General features: G+C 40.7%; 1 protein-coding gene across 1 annotated transcript in view; it reads right to left on the bottom strand.

The window, feature by feature from the left end:
- Positions 1-1,505: 1,505 nt before the first annotated feature.
- GRPR (gastrin releasing peptide receptor) overlaps positions 1,506-20,588 on the bottom strand; it is a 34,163-nt gene continuing 15,080 nt past the window's right edge. Inside the window, exons 2-3 of the mRNA XM_036440028.2 lie at positions 7,917-8,268; positions 1,506-5,590 (exon numbers count right to left, since the gene is read on the bottom strand). Of these exons, the coding sequence (XP_036295921.1) occupies positions 5,201-5,590; positions 7,917-8,268 (742 nt within the window). The 3' untranslated portion in view covers positions 1,506-5,200. The remainder of the gene's footprint in view (positions 5,591-7,916; positions 8,269-20,588) is intronic.

Below are 20,588 nucleotides of genomic sequence, written 5' to 3'. Positions count from 1 at the left end.
GTGAGGGTGGGGGAGGGGGAGTAGGGGTAAATGCCTCTACCTCTTCTTGACCTCTTTTCTCCAACTAATCCTGATTCAAAGGACTGACTGTTCTCACTTGGGTCCTCCCTCTGCCCAAGATTTTTTTTTTTCCCCTCTTAGGTTAGTCATAAAGGGGGAAAATTTTCTCAGGGCTTCTGGTTGCCACTAAATTGTGTCTCTGGAGGCAACTGAGCTAAGGGATTTCCTTGCCCACCTACTTCTTGCCTCATTTCAGCCTCTGCCTTCAGTGACTGCTTAACTTAGATGCTTAGAGACATCTTTTATGCCCTTTGTATATATTCTTTGACTTTATCACCAGTTCAAGCCTTATGACAAAATCTAGAGTAGGAAATGGGACTGTTAGGTATTGTGAACTTAATTGCTCACACGGGCTAGATTTGGGAAGCAATGCTGAGTAACGGAATGGACTTAATGTCCACAGTAATGCTCTGCTATTCAGCTATGCCTTGAGATCATGAAGTGACCTCCCTGAGCTTCATCATCTGAATACTCTTCAAGGTACTTGGGAGGACGAATAGCAATGTGCTTAGTACTGCGTTTGGCTTGTCATTGGTGCTTGGCGAAACTGAGCTCCTTTCTTTTAGCATCTCTAGAGCCACAGAACTCCATTCGGGTTTCAGACCAATGCCATATGTTTTGAAGCTTGTGTTTTTGCTTCCAAGGACTCCGCCCTTCTTATCTTACCCTTCTACTTCATTGTGACGCAGAATGCTGTTCCAACTAATATGCCTCTCTTGGGGCAACCAACAAGGACACCGTTCACCCCTTTGTGCCAAGTTAAACAGGCTTGCTTTGGGGATGACAGACTATCCTATAGCTGGGAAAAGCAATGATTAGTTCTGTTCTTCACTATCACAGAAGGAGCTATGAGAATGAATGCAATCAGATTAAGTTCAATCATATGAAATCACCTTTCTGTAGGTCACATGTAGCTCAATATCTGCAGTTTCACGTGTTTCAGCCTTATAATTTGATAGGACTTTTAATCTAATAGTAGATGGTCACTAGTAAATGTCATTTGCCAATTTCCATGATCAATGATGTAAAGCAGCTCTTGGATCAGCAGGGCAGGCCTGGATTACATGAGGCAATGAGTAGAAAAGTGCTGTACAGGCCTCGAACACTAGTTAAATGCAAAGTATTTCTTGGATTAATTGTGGACATGTACTATTTTAACCCAGGAGTTGTTAAACTTTTTAAAAACTTAGATAAATTCCAGTAACTGCATTTTTAACATGAAATTTCACAAGAGAAAAGTCTCTTCTTGATGTGCTAGTTGTTGATTACTCTAGATATGTTCAACTGGAATACTACCCTGTTTCCCCGAAAATAAGACAGTGTCTTATATTAATTTTTTTCTCCCAAAGTTGCGCTAAGTCTTATTTTCAGGGGATGTCTTATCTTTCCTTGCGCTAGGTCTTATTTTCAGAGGATGTCTTATTTTCGGGGAAACACGGTAGTATGCCCAGAGGAATATACATCCAAGTGAGGGCTGAGAGGAATGACCATCCAGATACAGAATAAAGTAGAGCTTCCTAGGGCTTGGTTTCATTGAATAGCTCATACAAAGCCTGGCCCCAGGAGAGTAAATAATTCCCTTGTCAGCTGTTAATCCATTTAGCAAAAAATTAGACAAATGTGCAAACTCTGTTCAGTTCCTCCCAGGAACCCAGGGTTAATTCTAAGCTACTCTCTAACAGTGGCTAACTCCTGGTATGGATGTGAAGGGCCCAAATGACAAGCAAGTTTGCATCCTTTCCAACTCATCACAACACAAATGCATACTATTCATTCTACTCTCAGATAGTCAGGTTCTTAGGGTGATCATCTCTATCTGGCTTCTGGGAAAGGTGACTTAGCCATTTTTTAATCCACAAATTGAGGATGTCATTCAACACGCAGTCCCCAAACAAAGCTAATCCCTATTACGGAAGCCATTTGGTGCATGAATCGACTTTGGAACCAATAACTGACTGCTAGTTTTGGCATAAACAAAAAACTTTATAACTTAAGTGTGCCCGTGCCCCGTGGACAAGTTCATTTATTTTTGTTCAATGTGCACTTTCATAACAAGCTGACTTGGCTCATGTGAGCAGCCTCTAAATTGTTTATTTACCTACGTATTCTTCATTCTTCAGGATGACACCAAATTGTTTATAGGGTAAAGCGGGAAATCCAGGACTTGTTAATGAGGCAGAAGGCCAGGTTCAGTGGGGGATTGAGCGCAGCCAGAACAACAGGGTTTAGTCATCCCCATTTATGGGGAATCATCAAATCAACAACAGGGAGGAGCCTTGTCTTCACCTAGCTGGGAGGATCATCTTGCTGAGGAATATCACTCCTGCCAGCCACTGTGCCTTCCTTGCCAGCAGCAGCCATTGGTGGGAAGACTGCTTTGTTTATTGCTTAATCTATCACTATTGAGCTGCCTGCCTTAGGGAGGCTCAATTTAAGATAGATTGAAAGGTAGTGTCTGTCAATTGAATAAACACAGATGGTTTTCCACAGCAAAAATTGATTTTTTTCCTTGCCAACGACATAAGCGCTAAATGTGATTATCTTTGGAAGCCAGGCGTGAAATGTCTTAGTTCCAAGCCTCTGCCACACTCCACCCTAGAAGAGAGGTGATACTACATGAGAGTGTAGGTCTATCTCACTGTGATTGTAGGTTCTTGAAGTGAAATAAAAAATTTGACTTCCCTGGAGAAGGGTCTGATTGAGTCCATCCCAATTAGCTTTGAGTCAATCTATCAGTTGATTCATACAATAGTTTTTCCGGTTTTAGGTCACTGGCTGGCAAAGGTCTCCTCCAACGCTTTAAGTCTCAAAGACATTATAGGATTGCCTAAAGACACACAACTAAACATAGACTCCATTCTCTTCACTGGCCAAAAGCTGGGAGGAGTCCAGGCACAATCCATGCCATGAGAGAAACTAAGGGAGACATTAAGATGAATCCTACTTCCAAAATGTCTTTGGGAGCAGGTAGATCAGAGACACTTAAACAAGTTATGCTAGGCACCCAGAATGCCTCCTTAACAACTACCTAGGAATGAAGTCACGTACACTCAAGAGTTTTGAAGAAAGCCAAGGGTAAAATTGTGGAACAGTGGTTCAAGGTAGCAGGTGCATGGAGATTGAAGGCTGAACAGGAAGAGTGCCCTTTGTATAATGAGGAGATTGAGCAATTTGTTTTCTTATATCTCATCCAGCTCTCATTAATGGGACATCATTCATACAAACAATCCCAAGGAGTCCCTGAAAGTCATAAAACAGTGAGTCTCCTTTCATTTCATGAACGTGAACATGAATGTGGAGTGGCAGTTCAAGGATTTTCCAAGGGTAGCAGAAGTGTGGAAATTGTGAGCATGTGGGTTCCATAAATACTTTCGACACAGAACTAGAAACAATGAGACTCAGAGACTTTTAGCAATAGAATGGAAGTTAACACTGTCCTCTCATTCTAGAGATGAAAAAATGAGTCTAGAGAAGAGATATTGATAGCTAAGGTCATTTAACTAGAGACAAAATTGGAATGTCAAGCTAAAAATGTTGGTTCTTTCTGCTACACTACCTGTCTTGATTTTGAAATTGTTCAGTGTAATTGTGGACTACCAGGAAAGCAGGCATGTCCAGTGTAAAAAGTTCATGCAGCAAACAGAAGTGAAGCAGTTTTATTCCAGCTAATATAACTGTAAACACACATCTTTACAACTGTCTTGGTCCTAGCCTCTATAGGTCTGCAGACAGTGAGTGCTTCCTTATATCAAGAGACAAAACTCTTTTAATACGTGACATGTGCAAAAGAGAGCTGATTGTTCTATCTCACCTGGGTGGAGAAAATTAGAACTAAAATGATCTTGGGATGTAAGGGATATACATTAGGGCACATTTGCAGAATTTGGATTTATCATTAGCATGTTTGCAATCTGTCAAATTGGTCTGTCTTTGAATAAAAAAAAACGATTTAGATTTCTAGAGTAAGATGGTCAAATCATTTTACTCACTTAGAAAAAGAGAAATATTTAAAGCCACTGTTTTTATGCACATGGGCTGTTTTGTGAATACTCTTACGTAGAAACAATGTATATAATGTAGCTGTTTTTAATCAGTTCTTAAAGCTAGGTCCTCTGTAACTTTGTTGTACATATTCTAGTAGAAATAAATATTACTGAACGTGTATTGATTTGTCTCCACAGACTACAGGTGAATCACTTGTTAAATGTAAACATGTTTCTACTTTCACTCCGATATGATCCCTTTTTCTCCTATGAAGCTACTGCTTCTATATAATCTAAGTAAGTACATTTGACTGAAAATCCTATATACCAAAAATAAACACTATAGTTTATGCACTTATAATGTTTGATGAATTGACAGATGATTAATTCCTCTCACCCCAAAAGGATTTCTCTTCTATGGTGGAACTGATTACAATTAGACAACAAAAAAAACTTCCATCAATTTAGAATTCAGAATGTGAGATATTACTCCACAGCCACACATGGATCTTTACATGTTTCTATGTGTTTGGTTGTGTGTTTGCCTTAAGTGTTTCTCCTATGTCCTCAGTAATGTCCAATGCTTAAATTTGTATGAACCGGTTCCTAGTGTTATCAATTTGGGAACTGTTATTCATATATGGAACTCTTTCATAGGGCCAACTTTTCATATTTTTTTCTTGCTTTGTGGTTATAATTATTCCTGAAATATGTCTCAAATCATATTTTTAAAGCTCTAGCTCCTGCTTAAAGAAATGACAAGGTGAAGTCTTCCACGAAGTGGACAGTCAATGTATAATTTCTCTGCTATATAAATTTGGTTCTTCATATAATTTCTATGACTTAATTAGCCACACCTGTATATCAGGGTTTGATGCTTAAAATAATAATTTTCTATTTGGTATCTTTTCTCAAAAAAAGGAAAGTTTGCTCTACAGCAGAAGAAGTATTCACAAATTGAAATGGAAACGGTATGCCTTGATGGGCCTTTCAAACATAACAGCGACCCATTTAGGCCTCTCCCCAACCTGCCTGTATCACTCCTGAGCCTTACAAAGGGTCTTTAGAGGGTACAGCGATAACAACAGATGTGAGGGTTCCTTACCAGTGACAGAGCAAAACCAGGGGGCCCCAGCCGGTCGGGGTCAAGGGTCAGTCTAGACATACCCCTCATGACAGATGTTTCCATTGATAAGGCTGAAGGTGGCTGCAGAGGGATTGGCACTCTTGAGGGAGGTCATGCAGGTGGTACTTCTGCCGGTGCTGTGAGATCGGGTTAATAGGCCAGGCTGGCAACAGAGGAGCTGGGTGTTGAACTGCTTTCTGAAACTCTTGCTCAGCAGGTAGAGGGCAAAAGGGTTGACACAGGAGTTGGTGAAGGCCAGGAGGCGGGCGCAGATACTGGTGACAAAGTGGAGCATGGAGGTGTCCACCTTGGAGTAGTGGTAGGAGCGGTACAGGTAGATGACATGGTTGGGGAGCCAGCAGAAGGCAAAGAGGGCCACAAACACTAGCACTGTCTTGGCAAGGCGCTTCCGGGATTCAATCTGAGGAGAGAGTCACACACAGAGAGGACAGAGGGACCAAGGAACAGTGTGGGAGGATTGTAGAGAAACAGAGATTCAGAGAAAAAAAGACAGGGAAATAAAATTAGGGAAAGAAGCAAGCTCGTGAGGTCACGGAAAAAGAGTTTAATAGGAGAAAGGGGACAAGAGAGAATCAGATAAATCAGAGAAAAGCCACAGAAACAGACAGAAAAAGAAAAACAGTCAGAAACACAGAAATGAAAATGTCAGGAAGCAGAAATCCATGAAGTAGTATACAGTTAGATCATGCCACTAAGAACAGATTTTTAACCAAAGTTGATTATATGCTTGGATGGATTACATACTGAAATTTTAGTAAATGCTCTGCTTTTTCTCAGGAGGGCATTGGTACAGTTTATCAGTCATATGACTTCATGTCTTTCTTCACAGTTAAAAATTTCTTATTCCCTTTGATGCTCAAAGAAACAATTAGCTTTGTTCTTCCTCAATGGCCAAACCAAGATAACTAGCCATCATTATTATTATTATTATTATTATTATTATTATTATTATTACTAGAGGCCCGGTACGGGGGGTGGAAAGGGTGTCCCTCAGCCCAGCCTACACTCTCTCCAATCTGCGACCCCTCGAGGGATGTCAGACTACCTATTAGGATCGGGCCTAAACAGGCAGTCGGACATCCCTCTCACAATCCAGGACTGCTGGCTCCCAACTACTTGCCTGCCTGCCTTCCTGATTGCCCCTAACCACTTCTGCCTGCCAGCTTGATCACCCCATAACCACTTTCCTGCCAGCTTGATTGATGCCTAAACTGCTATCCTGCCAGACTGTTTGCCTCTAACTTCTCTCCCCTGCAGGCCTGGTCACCCCTAACTGCCCTCTTCTGCAGGCCTGGTCCCCCCAACTTCTCTCCCCTGCAGGCCTGGGTCCCCCCAAACTGCCCTTCCCTGCAGGCCTGGTCACTCCCAACTTTCTTCCTCTGACGGCCTAGTCACCCCTAACTGCCCTCCCCTACAGGCCTGATCGCCCCCAACTGCCCTTCCCTGTAGGTCTGGTCCCTCCCAACTGCCCTCCCCTGCTGGCCTGATCACCCACAACTGCCCTCCCTTGCAGACCTGATTCCTCCCAACTGCTCTCCCCTGCTGGCCATCTCATGGCAGCGATCTTGTGTCCACATGGGGGGAGCTATCTTTGACCACATGGGGGCAGCCATCTTGTGTGTTGGAGTGATGTAAATTTGCATATTACTCTTTTATTAGATAGGATTATCATTATTATTATCATCATCATCATCAAGTTATTTATGGACTATACTAAGGGTCTACACTTTGGCTCCCTACTCCCTCTGCTACTGCAAGGGGAAGCATCTTTCTCATTAAAGAATTTGGGATACAATATACGTTTGCTATTGAGAGGTCTTTCAAGTAGGGGGACAGTTTCACTAAGAACTGTCACCCTCCTCTTACAATTAAGGCCTTCCCCTCCTCCAGAAAAAAACTATAAAGGGTGAAGCCTCCAACTAAGTCAGCTATACAATGAAATGCATGGGGCATCTTTATGTTTCTCCATCATTAGTACATCATCTACATTTGGAGTGGGAGGCAAGAACGGACAAAGAGGAGAAAGCGAGAGCCCCTGATTTCTACAACTCTTGCCTCAAGGATGAAATTATAAGGGTTTACACAGATGGGCAAGGGAATCTAACATATATAGAGGGCACCCTGCATTTTGAGCAGTCCAGGGTGTACATACGCTCTTTTGCAATCCTCCAACAGCCTTACAATATAGGGGTTATTACTCTATGCCATGCATAAAGGAATTGAGGCTCAGAGAGAGTAAGTCATAAAACCTGGATTTGAACTTCAATCAGTGTGAGCCAGTCTTAATCAAACTACTTCTTTTTCTTCAACAAGCCTCATCTTCCTGCCTCCTCTGCTTTCCCCCATGTGGAAATCCTCTTCCTATCCAAACAATGTGATTGGAATTTAAAGAAGTCACATCCTTGGGAGCCGGAATATTTTATTTTTTTAAACAATAAAACAATACTTTTTTCAGATATTTCTCAAAAAGAAACCCACACTACAAATCCTTCAGGTTCTCAACACTTCCTTAACTTATAATAAGAGAACAAGATTATAAAGGGCACCCAAATTTTTGGGGCTTCTGTGGCTAGGAGTTTCCATTTACCATCTGAAAACTTGATCACCCATCTCCTCTAATTACAGAATCAGGTGACATGACCATGACAATATTGTACTGCGGAGTCCAAAAGAAATGCAAGGGATCAGACCTCCAAGGAGGAAATTAATCATTCCTAAGCACCTACCTGTTTCTTGACATGTATATTCCCTTCCACAGGCAGATTGTAAGCACTCTGGATCAGATTTTTGGCAATGAAGTAGTAGTAGACAGAAATAATCGACAGTGGGATGATGTAGAAGATCAGAAAGGAAGCCATGGAGTGGATTTTGGGGTGCAGCTCATTGGAGTGTGGGTATGGGGCACAGCTGATGAAGGTCTGATTGGTGCTCTCCTCATGGAAAGGATGTAGATCAGAAAACACCGCTTCTGGAATGGCCAGGAGCATGGAGATGATCCAGATCAATGCGGCTTTGAGGCAGATCTTCATCAGGGCATGAGAGGCCTGGATATCCATCGGCCGGACAATGGCTTTGTACCTGGGGCAGGAAAGAGGAAATGTTCTGTGTAAGTTGCCTAATATGATGGAGATTAGGGCCAGGACTAGGGTGAGGCAAATGAGGTACTTGGGTGCAATATGCAAGGAGGTGCTCACTCTCAGGTTCATGCAAGTGCCCCCTCGGTACACAACCCTACAGTGAGTGGCACCCCAAGTACCTCACTCACTTTATTATTTAAAAATTTTTTTAAAATATTTTATTGAATTAATTAATTAATTATTTTTATTATTATTATTTTTTTTGCAGAGAGGAATGGAGAGGGATAGAGAGCTAGAAACATCGATGAGAGAGAAACATCGATCTGCTGCCTCCTGCACACCTTCTACTGGGGATGTGTCTGTAACCAAGGTACATGCCCTTGACCAGAATCGAACCTGGGACCTTTCAGTCTGCAGGCCGAAGCTCTATCTACTGAGCCAAACCGGTTTCAGCTGCCTTATTCTAGTCCGGGCCCTGAAGGATGCCTTACCCTTTCTCCAGCAGTAACATTCTGCCCACATTCTCTCTTGATTTTAAGATTAATTCTAAGGAAAGATAAAGCTTCTTTCATTTTTCTTCTTAAATCATAGGAGTTAATAACAAAGCATGTTTAAAGGACACAGGGACAAGAAGGTTGACTTTTTTAATTTTTTTACAAAGCCTTCAATTTGAGTATTCAAATGCAGTGTAGGGAACCTTGAGTTATTGAGTATTTACATATATATATATATATATATATATATATATATATATATATATATATATATATATTCCTTTTCAAAGTATATGGAATGAATAGTCTGCTGAAAACATTATACACAGGAGCATCGCTATAATTATCAAAGTCATCTTTCCCCAGCCCTCCTACTTTAAGCCTCATCTTCTCTTGTAGTATTTTTTTAAATGACTATTGAGTAAGGTATCACATATTTGTCATCATCTCCCCATTCCCATCCCAAACCCCTTCCTACACATGCCCACACCCCCCTGGTGTCCATTCCTGTGCCACAGGTATCCCTGTCTTAGATCAAGTGTTTTGGAAGCAGACACTAAGATGAAGTCAGGAGGACAGAGTTTTCTGAAGAGTAATACCTGTGAAAGGAAAAAGGGAAGGGAACAGGATTGGGCAGTGGGAGCTGTCAGACCCCGATATAGACCTGACAAGGTCTACACCAGTCAAGGTGACCAAACATCTTCACTTGCCTGAAAATTTCCCAGTTTTAGCATTGAAAGTCCTACATCCTGGAAAATCTCTGAGTCCCCTACATCCTGGGAAATCTCTGAGTCACCTAACACCAGTTCAGTGGGAAGCTCAGGAATAAAGATTGTCTAATGGAGGAGTCCTATCTTTGATAGAATTGCCAGGCCCTTGTATCACCACCTTGCTTAGTTGAGGTCACACTCTTTTGGCCACCCAAGAGTGTGGTTCAGTCTTATGTGGTTCAGTCACTGGGCACAAACTATCCAAGAACATGACTATAGCTTGAAAGCTGAAGTGGGCCTGGTTTAATTTCTTTTAACCAGTCTATGTCCTGTTTCTAAATTCTCCATCCCTTTCCTGTCCCCCTCCTTTCTTCATGCTCAGTCCCAGAGTTTCCAGTCATCTGAATCCTACCTTCCAAATTTCAGCTTATAAGTATCAACTTGATAAAGCTTTTGCCAGCCAATCTGGACCTCAGTAATTTCCATTCTTTCTCCTAACCTGTTTAATTTTATGACAGGATTATTGACTCTTCTTGTTTTATGCTTACTATGCACTACCTTGAATTGTTTTCCAGATTTCCATGGATATGTCTTTTTTACCTTTCTCATAAGTTTCCTGAAGTCATAAACTTGTATCTTCTCCTCTTCTCTTCTGTCTATAATTCTAAAAATATTCCAGGTCCCTTGTCCTACATACCACTTATTTCAAAGTAGAGATTCAGCAACTACTTACTAATTGATCAATAATATGTGACTTGCAGATGCGTCTCCTATTTCAACTCTTCACAAATGAGAGAGAACAGATCCACGTTTACATATTTAGTAAGCATCATTCTTCCACAGAGTGACAAATTCACTCCTGTGATAATTTGGGGCTCATGACAATTCTTTCCCACTTCTGAAAACATCTGTGCTTCATTTTTTAAATGCAAACATTGAAAAGGTCAAAAATGTTCTCTGCAACAAGATTAATGTTTGAAAGCTATTCTTGGTAAGTAGAAGTAGCTGGCTCCCACATCCACAGTTGGAAGGAAACCTTTGTCCACAGAAAGGTACGGTCTTTTATTCAAATATGGGCAGTTTGTTTATTTTTAAGGATCCAGTATTTCAGCCCTTATTTGTCCGTAATCACCTTCTGAAGTCTGTAGGAATTGTAGAACAACAATGTTTTTAAATGTCCATTACAATCCTAATGCTCACTACCTAGAGAAGACTGAGGCTAAGAGAAAACCAAATGAACTAAATGAATCTCTAGGGTAATTGACACATTGTCAGCATTTAAATTAGAATTTTAATACCTAATAACAATTGACGAGACTATTGAACATGGGCTTTATTTTCTCACCAATAATTTCTCTTAAGAAATGTGAGGCAATTATTAGCTGGCTTATAAAATGACTATAATCCAGAGCAACGGAATCTTTTTTTAAAAATATTTTTTTACTGGCTTTGGAGAAGAAGGGAAAGGGAGAGAGAGATAGAAACATCAATGATGAGGAGAAATCACTGATCAGCTGCCTCCCGTATGCCCCACATATAACTCACTTGTATTCATCAAAACAAGTCAACATCATCTAAAAAAAATTTAAACCTCACCTGAGGACATGCTTTCATTGAGTTTGATAGAGAGAGAGAAGAGAGAGAAATGCGCTAGAGAAACATCAATCGGTTGCCTCCCATAGGCACCCAGACCAGGGATGGAATCCACAACCTAGGATCCCACCAATTGAGCCACCAGGCCAGTGCAGTCAACATCATTAGTTTAGAAGAATGCAAGGGCGCTATTGTTTTACCTTAAAAAGATTAAAGAAATACCATGAGCAATCCTTTTGCCAATATGTACTTATATCAAATCATTATGTTGTATACCCTAAATTTATCCAATGTTACTGGGGGGAAAGAAAGATATAACAATCAAATGCAATACATATGCTTTGATTTGATCCTAGATTAAAAAAAAAGCTATAAAAGACATTTTCTGGGACAACGGGGGAAATTTGATTACAGTTGCCTATTAGATGGCATTAAGGAATTATTGTTAATTTCATTAGGTATGATAATGGCATTGGGATTATGTAGAAGAGTGCCCTTGTTCTTAGGAAATACATACTGAAATAAATACTTAGGGATGAAAGGTCAGAGTGCTCCTTACTTTCCACAGTTGAGCAAAACAAAAGAAACACACACACACACACACACACACACACACACACACACACACACAAGAATAAAATTCACCTTCTTGTAAATTGCAATTTCCCTTCCATTGTGTTCTCTCCCTGTAGGCACCCATTATCTCCCTGAGAGCAACCCTTGCTTTGGGAAGGTGAATGCATATCAGTCATTTGCTCTGTAGTATGGACTGAAGTCAATGCGATCCCCTTCCTGTATGTAAAGTCCTACTTCTAGTTACAATGAGATACATTTTGGGGTGCAAATTGTGCTCCCCTTCACTGATATTGGGATTAAGAAAGAAAACCAAGTAAATAATCAGGATGCATGTTTTGCACCTGCTTTGGCCATGGTGAAAGTAGTGTGTTTCTAGGCAAACACAAAATTCCTGTTCTTCCTTGAGTCTTTTATACTAAATCTCCTGCCTCTTTCATCCCCATATACGCACCCTGAAGTTCAAATGCAGCCTCAGGCTTAGAGTGAGGTCTGGACTCTTTCATATATTCAGAGGCCTCAGGGCCTAACGAGGCCATGAGTAAGACCTTAGAGCCAACGTGAAAAATGGCTTCTCGCAAGGGCTAGAAAGCAGAGGTTGAACGAGGCTAAAAAAAGAGCTAGTGACATGGGGAAGGTATCAGAAATGCAGGTACTGGCTCTGTAATATGAGAGCTATAGAAGCTGAGGTATAAAATGGGAAGAGAGATGCAAGCCATTGTTGGACATCTGGTGGTGCTTCGGCAGAAGAAGTTGGGCAACTATTGAACCTTGGGCCCAAAACGAGTCTCAGCAGGATGAGCTCATTCTGAAGCTCAGTGTTAATGCTGTAAGGGAGCCATCAGGAAGGGCCTCATCAGGATGAAAGATTACAGTTGCCAGTGGGTATATTTAAAATGACAAAGGAGAGCAGTCACCCAGTGAAATTTCAGTAGGTGTGCGGACAACCTGGCACAAGTTGTTCCTAGGCCATTCCTCAAAAATGTTATGAAGGGAAGAACATATATTTATAACTCGCTGGACATTTTTTTTTTTTTTAGCAATTTGTGAGCCAAAAAGTTTGAAGAATGTTTACAAATCCCATTTCCAAATTGTCGTTAGACATGGCCTGCGTTTATTCTATTGCATAGCATAAAAGATACACAGAATGGGGAAAAATCACTCATGCTCTTGGGTGGAAGGTGTAATAGCCTCTGAGTCATAAACTGTCTTCATAAATTGTCATTCATCCCCAAACAGATCCTGAGACAGGATTTGGGTGCAAGTAGTTTTTGGAGGCAAGGGAATCCCAGAAAGCCTAGCGAGAAAATAGAAGGCAATAAGGGTGACCAATCTGGCCAACTTGAACACAGGCCTGCTGGGCGCCTCCCTGAGAGACTGAGCTCATCCTGGAACTGTGCCATCAGGGGGCCAGGAGGCCAGGCTGTTTACCTATCAACTCCCATTGCTTTTGGCCCCAAACTTCCCTTGGCCAGATATCAACTCGGGTAAGAAAAACATAGGAAGCCCAGTTCCTCTAGTGTCCCCCAATGTGCAAGGGATATGCACAGACCACCAACAGCACCAGCTATGTAAATTATTCTCCCAGGCCAGGCAGTTAATCACACATATCTACAGAAAATGAAATATCAGAGATAATTTCAGTTTTTTAAAAAATTTCTTTATTGATTAAGGTATTACATATGTGCCCTTATCCCTTCATTACCCCCAACCCCCCACTTATGCCCTCACCCCCCTGTTGTCTGTGTCCATTGGTTAGGCTTATATGTATGCATACAAGTCCTTGGTTGATCTCTTCCCCTTACCCTCACCCTCCCCTTCTGAGGTTTGAGGGTCTGATTGATGTTTCTCTGTCTCTGGATCTATTTTTGTTCATCAGTTTATGTTGTTCATTATATTCCACAAGTGAGTGGGATCATGTGATATTTATTTTTCTCTGACTGGCTTATTTCACTTAGCATAATGCTCTCCAGTTCCAAAACTATTGCATAGTCAGTTTTTAAATGTACTTCAAATGATTGGGGATAAAAAAACAGAATTTCTGAATTATCTCAATGAAATGCATTTTCTTTCAAAATAAGAATCATTAAAGCTCAAACATGCCATTATGGCATATGAATCACATTGTGTAGTTACAAAAATTTAACAGAACTATATTTAAATAACCTTTTGTGAGAGGCTTAATACATGGTAAAATCATGACTCAACTTTGTAGCCTATTGGGTCCTCTAGCCCAGGAGGCTCATCCTGACAGTGTTGGGCGGGTATCACTGACTGGGATGGAGACTGGTAGCCATGCATCCTGCTCCCATTTCCATAATGAGCTATTTTTGCCTAATCGCGCTGTCTTGATTTCTTTTTATTTTATATTTAACAGAAACATATAGCACTTAACTAAGTGCTTAGTATAGTTCTCAACACTTTTCAAGAATTAATGTTTTGAATCCTTTAGAGCAATACTGTGAAGTAGGTACTACGGTTGTCACCCTCTTCTTACAGATGAAGAAATAGGCACAGTGAGGTTGCATAACTTTCTCACACAGCTATCAAGTGACAGAGCTAGGGTTTGAACAGAAGTAGCCCGGCTCCTGTGTCCAAATTAAACCACAAGACTTTCATGCCTTCATTTTCTTCATCTGTGAATCAGAACTATTGCTATTAACCTTACTTTCTATGAAGACCAGCTAAATGAGGTGTTTCAAAAGTTTTTCCAAAATTAGGAAACACTATTTAAATATAAGGTTATTATTGCTTTTCCTAAAAAGGAATGACTGTCCACTAGAATGTCCAGTGGTCAAGATTTCAACAGTACTCTCTCAATTCCTTATGAACATAAATAACAATTATGCCAATGGTGTACCCATTCTTTGATCAGGAATTCTAACATTTCATAAAGAATGTAACACACAAAGAAAGCCCACTGCATGGGAGAACATATTTGCTAATGCTATTTCAGATAAGAGTTTAATCTCCAACATTTACAGGGAACTCATACAACTAACAAAAGGAAGATAAACAATCCAATAAAAAACTGGGCAAAGGATCTAAATAGGCACTTTTTGAAAGAGGACATACAGAAGGCCGAGAGGCATATGAAAACATGCTCAAAGTCACTAATCATCTGAGAGATGCAAATCAAAACAACAATGAGTCACCATCTCACACCTGTCAGGATGGCTATCATCAATAAGTACTGGAGAAAAAGGAACCCTCGTGCACTGCTGGTGGGAATGCAGACTGGGGCAGCCACTGTGGAAAACAGTATGGACTTGCCTCAAAAAACTAAAAATGGAACTCCCATTTGACCCAGTGATCCCACTTCTAAGACTATATCCCAAGAAACCAGAAACACCAATCAGAAAGGATATATGCACCCCTAAGTTAACAGCAGCACAATTTGCAATAGCTAAGATTTGGAAACAGCCTAAGTGCCCATCAGCAGATGAGTTGGATTAAAAAACTGTGGTCATCTACACAATGGAATACTACACCTCTGTAAAAAAGAAGGAACTTTTACCATTTGCAACAGCATGGATAGAACTGGAGAGCATTATGCTAAGTGAAATAAGCCAGTCGGAGAAAGATAAATATCACATGATCTCACTCATATGTGGGATATAATGATCAACATAAACTGATGAACAAAAATAGATTCACAGACAAATGGAAGGGATGTGTGTGGGGGGGTTAAGAACTTGTATGCATGCATATTAGCATAACCAATGAACACAGACACTGACTGGGGTGATGGGGGCTTGTCCTCAGGGGTGGGAGTGGCCAGGGGGTGTCAATCAGGGAAAAAGGAGACATATGTAATACTTTAAACAATAAATAAAAAAATAAATGGGAAAAAAGTGATTAATGTCATTACTGGTATATTCTAAGAAATTAAAAATGATTTTCAAAATGCAAAAAAAGAATGTAACACATTATTTTATTTCAACATTACAAAACTTACAATAGCACTATGATATATTAAATGTAAATATACTTATTCCCATTTTACAGAGCAGAAAACTAATGCTTGAGGGTGATTTTCCCAAAGTCACACAGTTGATAATTAGAATAAGGCTAAAACTCAGATACCCCTTTAAATTGAAACCATTCAAATTTAATGCCTCATTATAAATAGTGCTCTATTAAATGTCACCTCCAAAAATTGGAGAAAGGAAGGAAGGAAGGAAGGAAGGAAGGAAGGAAGGAAGGAAGGAAGGAAGGAAGGAAGGAAGATAAGAAAGAAAGAAAGAAAGAAAGAAAGAAAGAAAGAAAGAAAGAAAGAAAGAAAGAGAAAGAGAAAGAAAGAAGTTATTGTTCAGATTGGGAAGATGAAAAATATTTTGGAGATGGATGTTGGGTAATTACTGTGCAACAATATGAATGTACTTAATCCCACTGAACTATAAACTTAAAAATATATAAACTTAAAATATAAACTTACCAGAATAAAATTAAGCAAGAGAGAGAGAGAGAGAGAGAGAGAGAGAGAGAGAGAGAGAGAGAGAGAGAAAGGAAGGAGGAAAGAAGGAAGGAATCGTTTGTAAATTTGTCACCATGCAACTCTGAGAGTATCTTAAGAATTAATTTAAAAAGCTTGTTTGTTTTAGTTTAAAACAACTGAAGCATAACATGGAGTAAATCTAATAAAAAATAATATTTACTAAAAATATTTCATAGTTCAAAAAAAAGTGCTAACAGCTCATTGTAAAACTGCAGACAGCAGAAAATTCTAAAAACAAACAAAAGAAGCAAATCATCCATGTCTTACATGTGATGCTTTGATATGTTTCTTTCCAACTTTCCTTTGTCGTTTGTATCCTTTTCATCTTCTGTATCTTTCTAATAGGACCTGTAATCCAAGCATTTTCATCTACACAGATGCCCATGACCTTCTAGCCAGCAGGGGGCGCTCTGCAGGTGCCAGCCAGCCTCTCCGGGCACCATCTCCATTCAGCTCCAAAGAGCCCCAGTGGTCACTAGAGGGCAACGTCCGTGCGTTTACAGATTCTTCCTAGGATTAGCTCCAGACAACACATGACGCCCACATGGAGCAAAACGCTCAAACTCCTCAAAAACTGGCACATCTAGCCACCAAAAGCATGCCTTAAGCACCTACTTTTGCATGATCCTGTACTGGGTACAAAAGTGGTCAAGGGGCATAAACCCTGGACACTCAGCAACCTTTCTTCTCATTCCATCCTGAAATGAAAAAGGTTCCTGCATCCTGGTTCACAGAACTCTGCGTTTCTTAAAAGTTGGGCCTATGGCTTATTCATTTTATGCCTATTTATTTATTGAACAAACATATAATTAAAAGTGAGAATCTAGAAATGTACACCCAATTTGGCCTGCAGCGTCTTACTCTCAGATAAGGAAAAGGGCTCAAGATGCTCAAGATAACCCATTCCTCCCTGCCGCCCTCCTAGCCAAATACTCCCCTCACACCTACCTACCCCGAATCACTCTGGACATCACTGTTGGGCCTTTCGCTAAGAGATGTCCCATGGCTTCAGCGCTTCCTATTTCTCTAACCATTTCAAGCCAGAATAATTCTTGGGGGTCCTGAGGAAATGATTCTCCCAGAGCACAATTCCCCTTTTTAATAATGTTAAGGTAAATTGCTTACATGAACCTAAGGTGAAAAGACCTTAGAAGAGGCAGCCTTATGGGTGATGGTGAAAGCTGGGGAGGAGGTAACGGGAAGTGCAGAGCCTGTTTGCATTTTATTGCCCCAAGAGCACCAGGAAGTCTGTTCCCATGCCCACCACCCATGGGAGCTGGAATCCAGCTAAGTCTTGATTTAAAACTCTCTCTCTCTCTCTTCATCTAAACAACTATTAATATCACAGAGGACACAGGGAATTCTGGAAGAGACATATTGCTTAAAGATGAGGGCTTGACTCTCAATTTTTGGATGATCCTAAAGCTAATGTGCATGATATGACAGTGCCTCGTATCCGAAAGGATCATACATCTGAATGGTTTGCATTGATCATGTCCCCTAGGTCTTTCCAGGCCAAGCATGTCAAACTCAAAGGTGAAAACAGGCCAGATAAACAAGGTTTAAGTTTATGTGGGCTGCAAAAAAACAAAAGCTTCCATTTTCATAGAAACATAGGTTTATTCTGATACAGACATGCTGAATGCAAAGGGCTGAAATAAATGAGTCATCGTTAACATTAAATAATAGAACACTTTAATAAAAATTAATATTTTTCTTGAGCATTAACTTACCAGACACTGAATAAGCATCATGCAAATAAACCTATTTTTCTTGTTCTCCGAAAGTGAAATATTTCCTGTTGCTCACACCAAATAAGTCAGTCCAAGACTAATGATATGGCCATTGGCTTTAAAATATTTGCTGCTGGTATTAGTGGGGAGAAATGGTGCACCTGCGCAGAAGGTGCAGAAGGGAAATGAATGCAATACGATTATAGTCATCAGTCATTAGCGAATGCTGCAGGTTCATTATTAATAATTATGTATAAAGGATATTGTAAAAATTAAGTTACAGAATTTTTATTAAATGTTTTTACATGCCATTGTATTGGCTGGGCTGCAAAAATATTCCTTGTTGGCTGTGGGCTGCGAGTTTGACATGCTTGCTCTAGGCCAGTGGCCGGCAAACTCAGAGCCAAATATTAATAGTACAACGATGGAAAAATTTTTTGAGAGCCAAATTTTTTAAACTTAATCTTATTATAACGCCACTTCTTCAAAATAGACTCGCCCAGGCTGTGGTATTTTGTGGAAGAGCCACACTCAAGGGGCCTAAGAGCTGCATGTGGCTCACGAACCTCAGTTTGCCAACCACGACTCTAGGCTAACTGTACAGGGCTCATGGATTTCCCTAGGCCCCACTTCATTAAAATAGGAAGCTCACTGCTAAATGACCATCTCAGCACATGTCTCTACATCAGGGTCAGCAAACTAAGGCCCACTGGCCAGGCCTGGCCCTCTGTCTGTTTTCATATGACCTATTAGCTAGGAATGGTTTTTACTTTAACTGGTTGTAGGGGAAATCAAAAGAATAATAATATTTTGTGACATGTAAAAATTATATGAAATTTTCACATTTCAGTGCCCATAAATAAGGTTTTATTGGAACACAGCCATTCCCATTTGCTTATATAAAGGCTATGGCTGCTTTCACCCTATAATGGTAGAAATAAGTGGCTGCAATAGAGACTTTATGGACTATGAAACCAAAAATATTTCCTACATGTCCTTTTAAAGAAAAAATGTATCAGCCTCAGACCTATGTGCACTGAATGTGTGAACATGGCTAACATTTCCATTATTCTCTGCCTGTCCACACCAAAGCTGTTGATTCCTCCTGTAAGTGGAGGAAAGTCCATCTGCCATTTCACACAGTTCCACCTGTTAGTCTTATTAATTTGTGATAATGAAGACACCAGGCCACTGACATCTGCCCCTGGACTTCCAGTATTTAACACTAATTGTTCAGGATCCTCAGCCAATTTGTCAGCACATTTAAGTACAGCACTAATTTAGTATCTCAGGCTTTGCTTGGCAGTATGGATATAAAAGACCCTGGCCATTAAGGATTTAAAATCTGATTGGGAGGTGAGATATACCCAGGTAAATCCCTTAAAGAACAATAAAATGATACTTATATATGTACTAGAAGCCTGATGCATGAAGATTCATGCCAGAATGGGCCTTCCTTTCCCTGGCTGCCAGTACTGCCTTGGTTCCGGGCCAGAGCCTCCTTTCTACTTTAGCCTGGACCTGCCTGTCTGCCTTCCTAAGCTGCTCAGGGGCCTGGAGCAGCTGGGGGCTGCTCACACCCATGTATGCAAATTAACCCACCATCATTGTTGGGCTAATTTGCATAGTTATTCCTGATTGGCTGGTGAGCACCACAAAGGTATGGTCAATTAGCATGCTACTCTTTTATTAGGTAGGTATTCCCCTTTGTGAGGTACTCTTAGAATAAATGATGCTAGACAAGTATGTGAGTGGTTGTTAGCATGGTAAAAACATATGAGCACATGTTTAATTACAAATCTACTTTATATAATAAGACTGGGAGACCTTCCAGATGTCCTTCTAGACAAAATCATGGTGGAAGGGCTGAGGCAGAGGCAGTTAGTGGCGATCAGGCAGGAGGGGAGGGTAGTTGGGGGTGATTAGGCCGGCGGGGGGGGGGGGGCAGTTGGGGGCAATCAGGCCAGAAGGGGGGGGCAGCTGGGGATGATCAGGCTGGCAGGCAGAGTGGTTAGGGGTGATCAGGCTGGCAGGCAGGTGAGCGGTTAGGAGCCAGAGGTCCCGAATTGTGAGAGCGATGTCTGACTGCTGGTTTAGGCCTGATCCCACAGGACATTCCCCGAGGAGTCCCAGATTGGAGAGAGTGCAGGCTGGGATGAGGGACACCCTTCCTCCATGCACAAATTTCGTGCACCAGGGCACTAGTGGAATATAAAACTTAAAAGTCATTAAGTCCCATTTCTTTAACTTAAAGAAGGGGAAACTGGTGCCCATAGAGGTTCCACAGATGGTTAGCTGAGAACCAAGACCAGAACCTAGGTCCCCACCTCAGTTATATTTGACTATCACTTCGGATTCTCAGGTGTTTTAAAAGAACAAGTAAATCATGCTTAAAACTAAATATTTACCACATTTAAGCGGTATCTTGAACCTCCCATTTCACCTCTGTTGGCAGTCTAGTAAAGAAAAGATGCCAACTTCTGATTGTCCTGCTCTTCTGTGATGTTTCCAATCATTTAAAGTGGAAGCTTAACATAATGAAAATCTTAAAAATCTATTTTGATCACCATTTATTTAAAAATAAATAAGCATTTCCCATATGTTCTCATGGAGAAACTACTGTAATTTTGTTTTTACATTTTACATTGTTCTTAAATTCTGTTTAAAGTATTTCTCATAACAAGAGGCCTGACCGTGGTATGAAATTGCCTGACAATAAA

Source organism: Pipistrellus kuhlii, unplaced genomic scaffold, assembly GCF_014108245.1.
Source record: "Pipistrellus kuhlii isolate mPipKuh1 unplaced genomic scaffold, mPipKuh1.p scaffold_m20_p_16, whole genome shotgun sequence".
Taxonomy (NCBI): domain Eukaryota; kingdom Metazoa; phylum Chordata; class Mammalia; order Chiroptera; family Vespertilionidae; genus Pipistrellus; species Pipistrellus kuhlii.
Note: the sequence above shows the minus strand (reverse complement) of the source record. Positions and strands in the feature narration are given on the sequence as shown.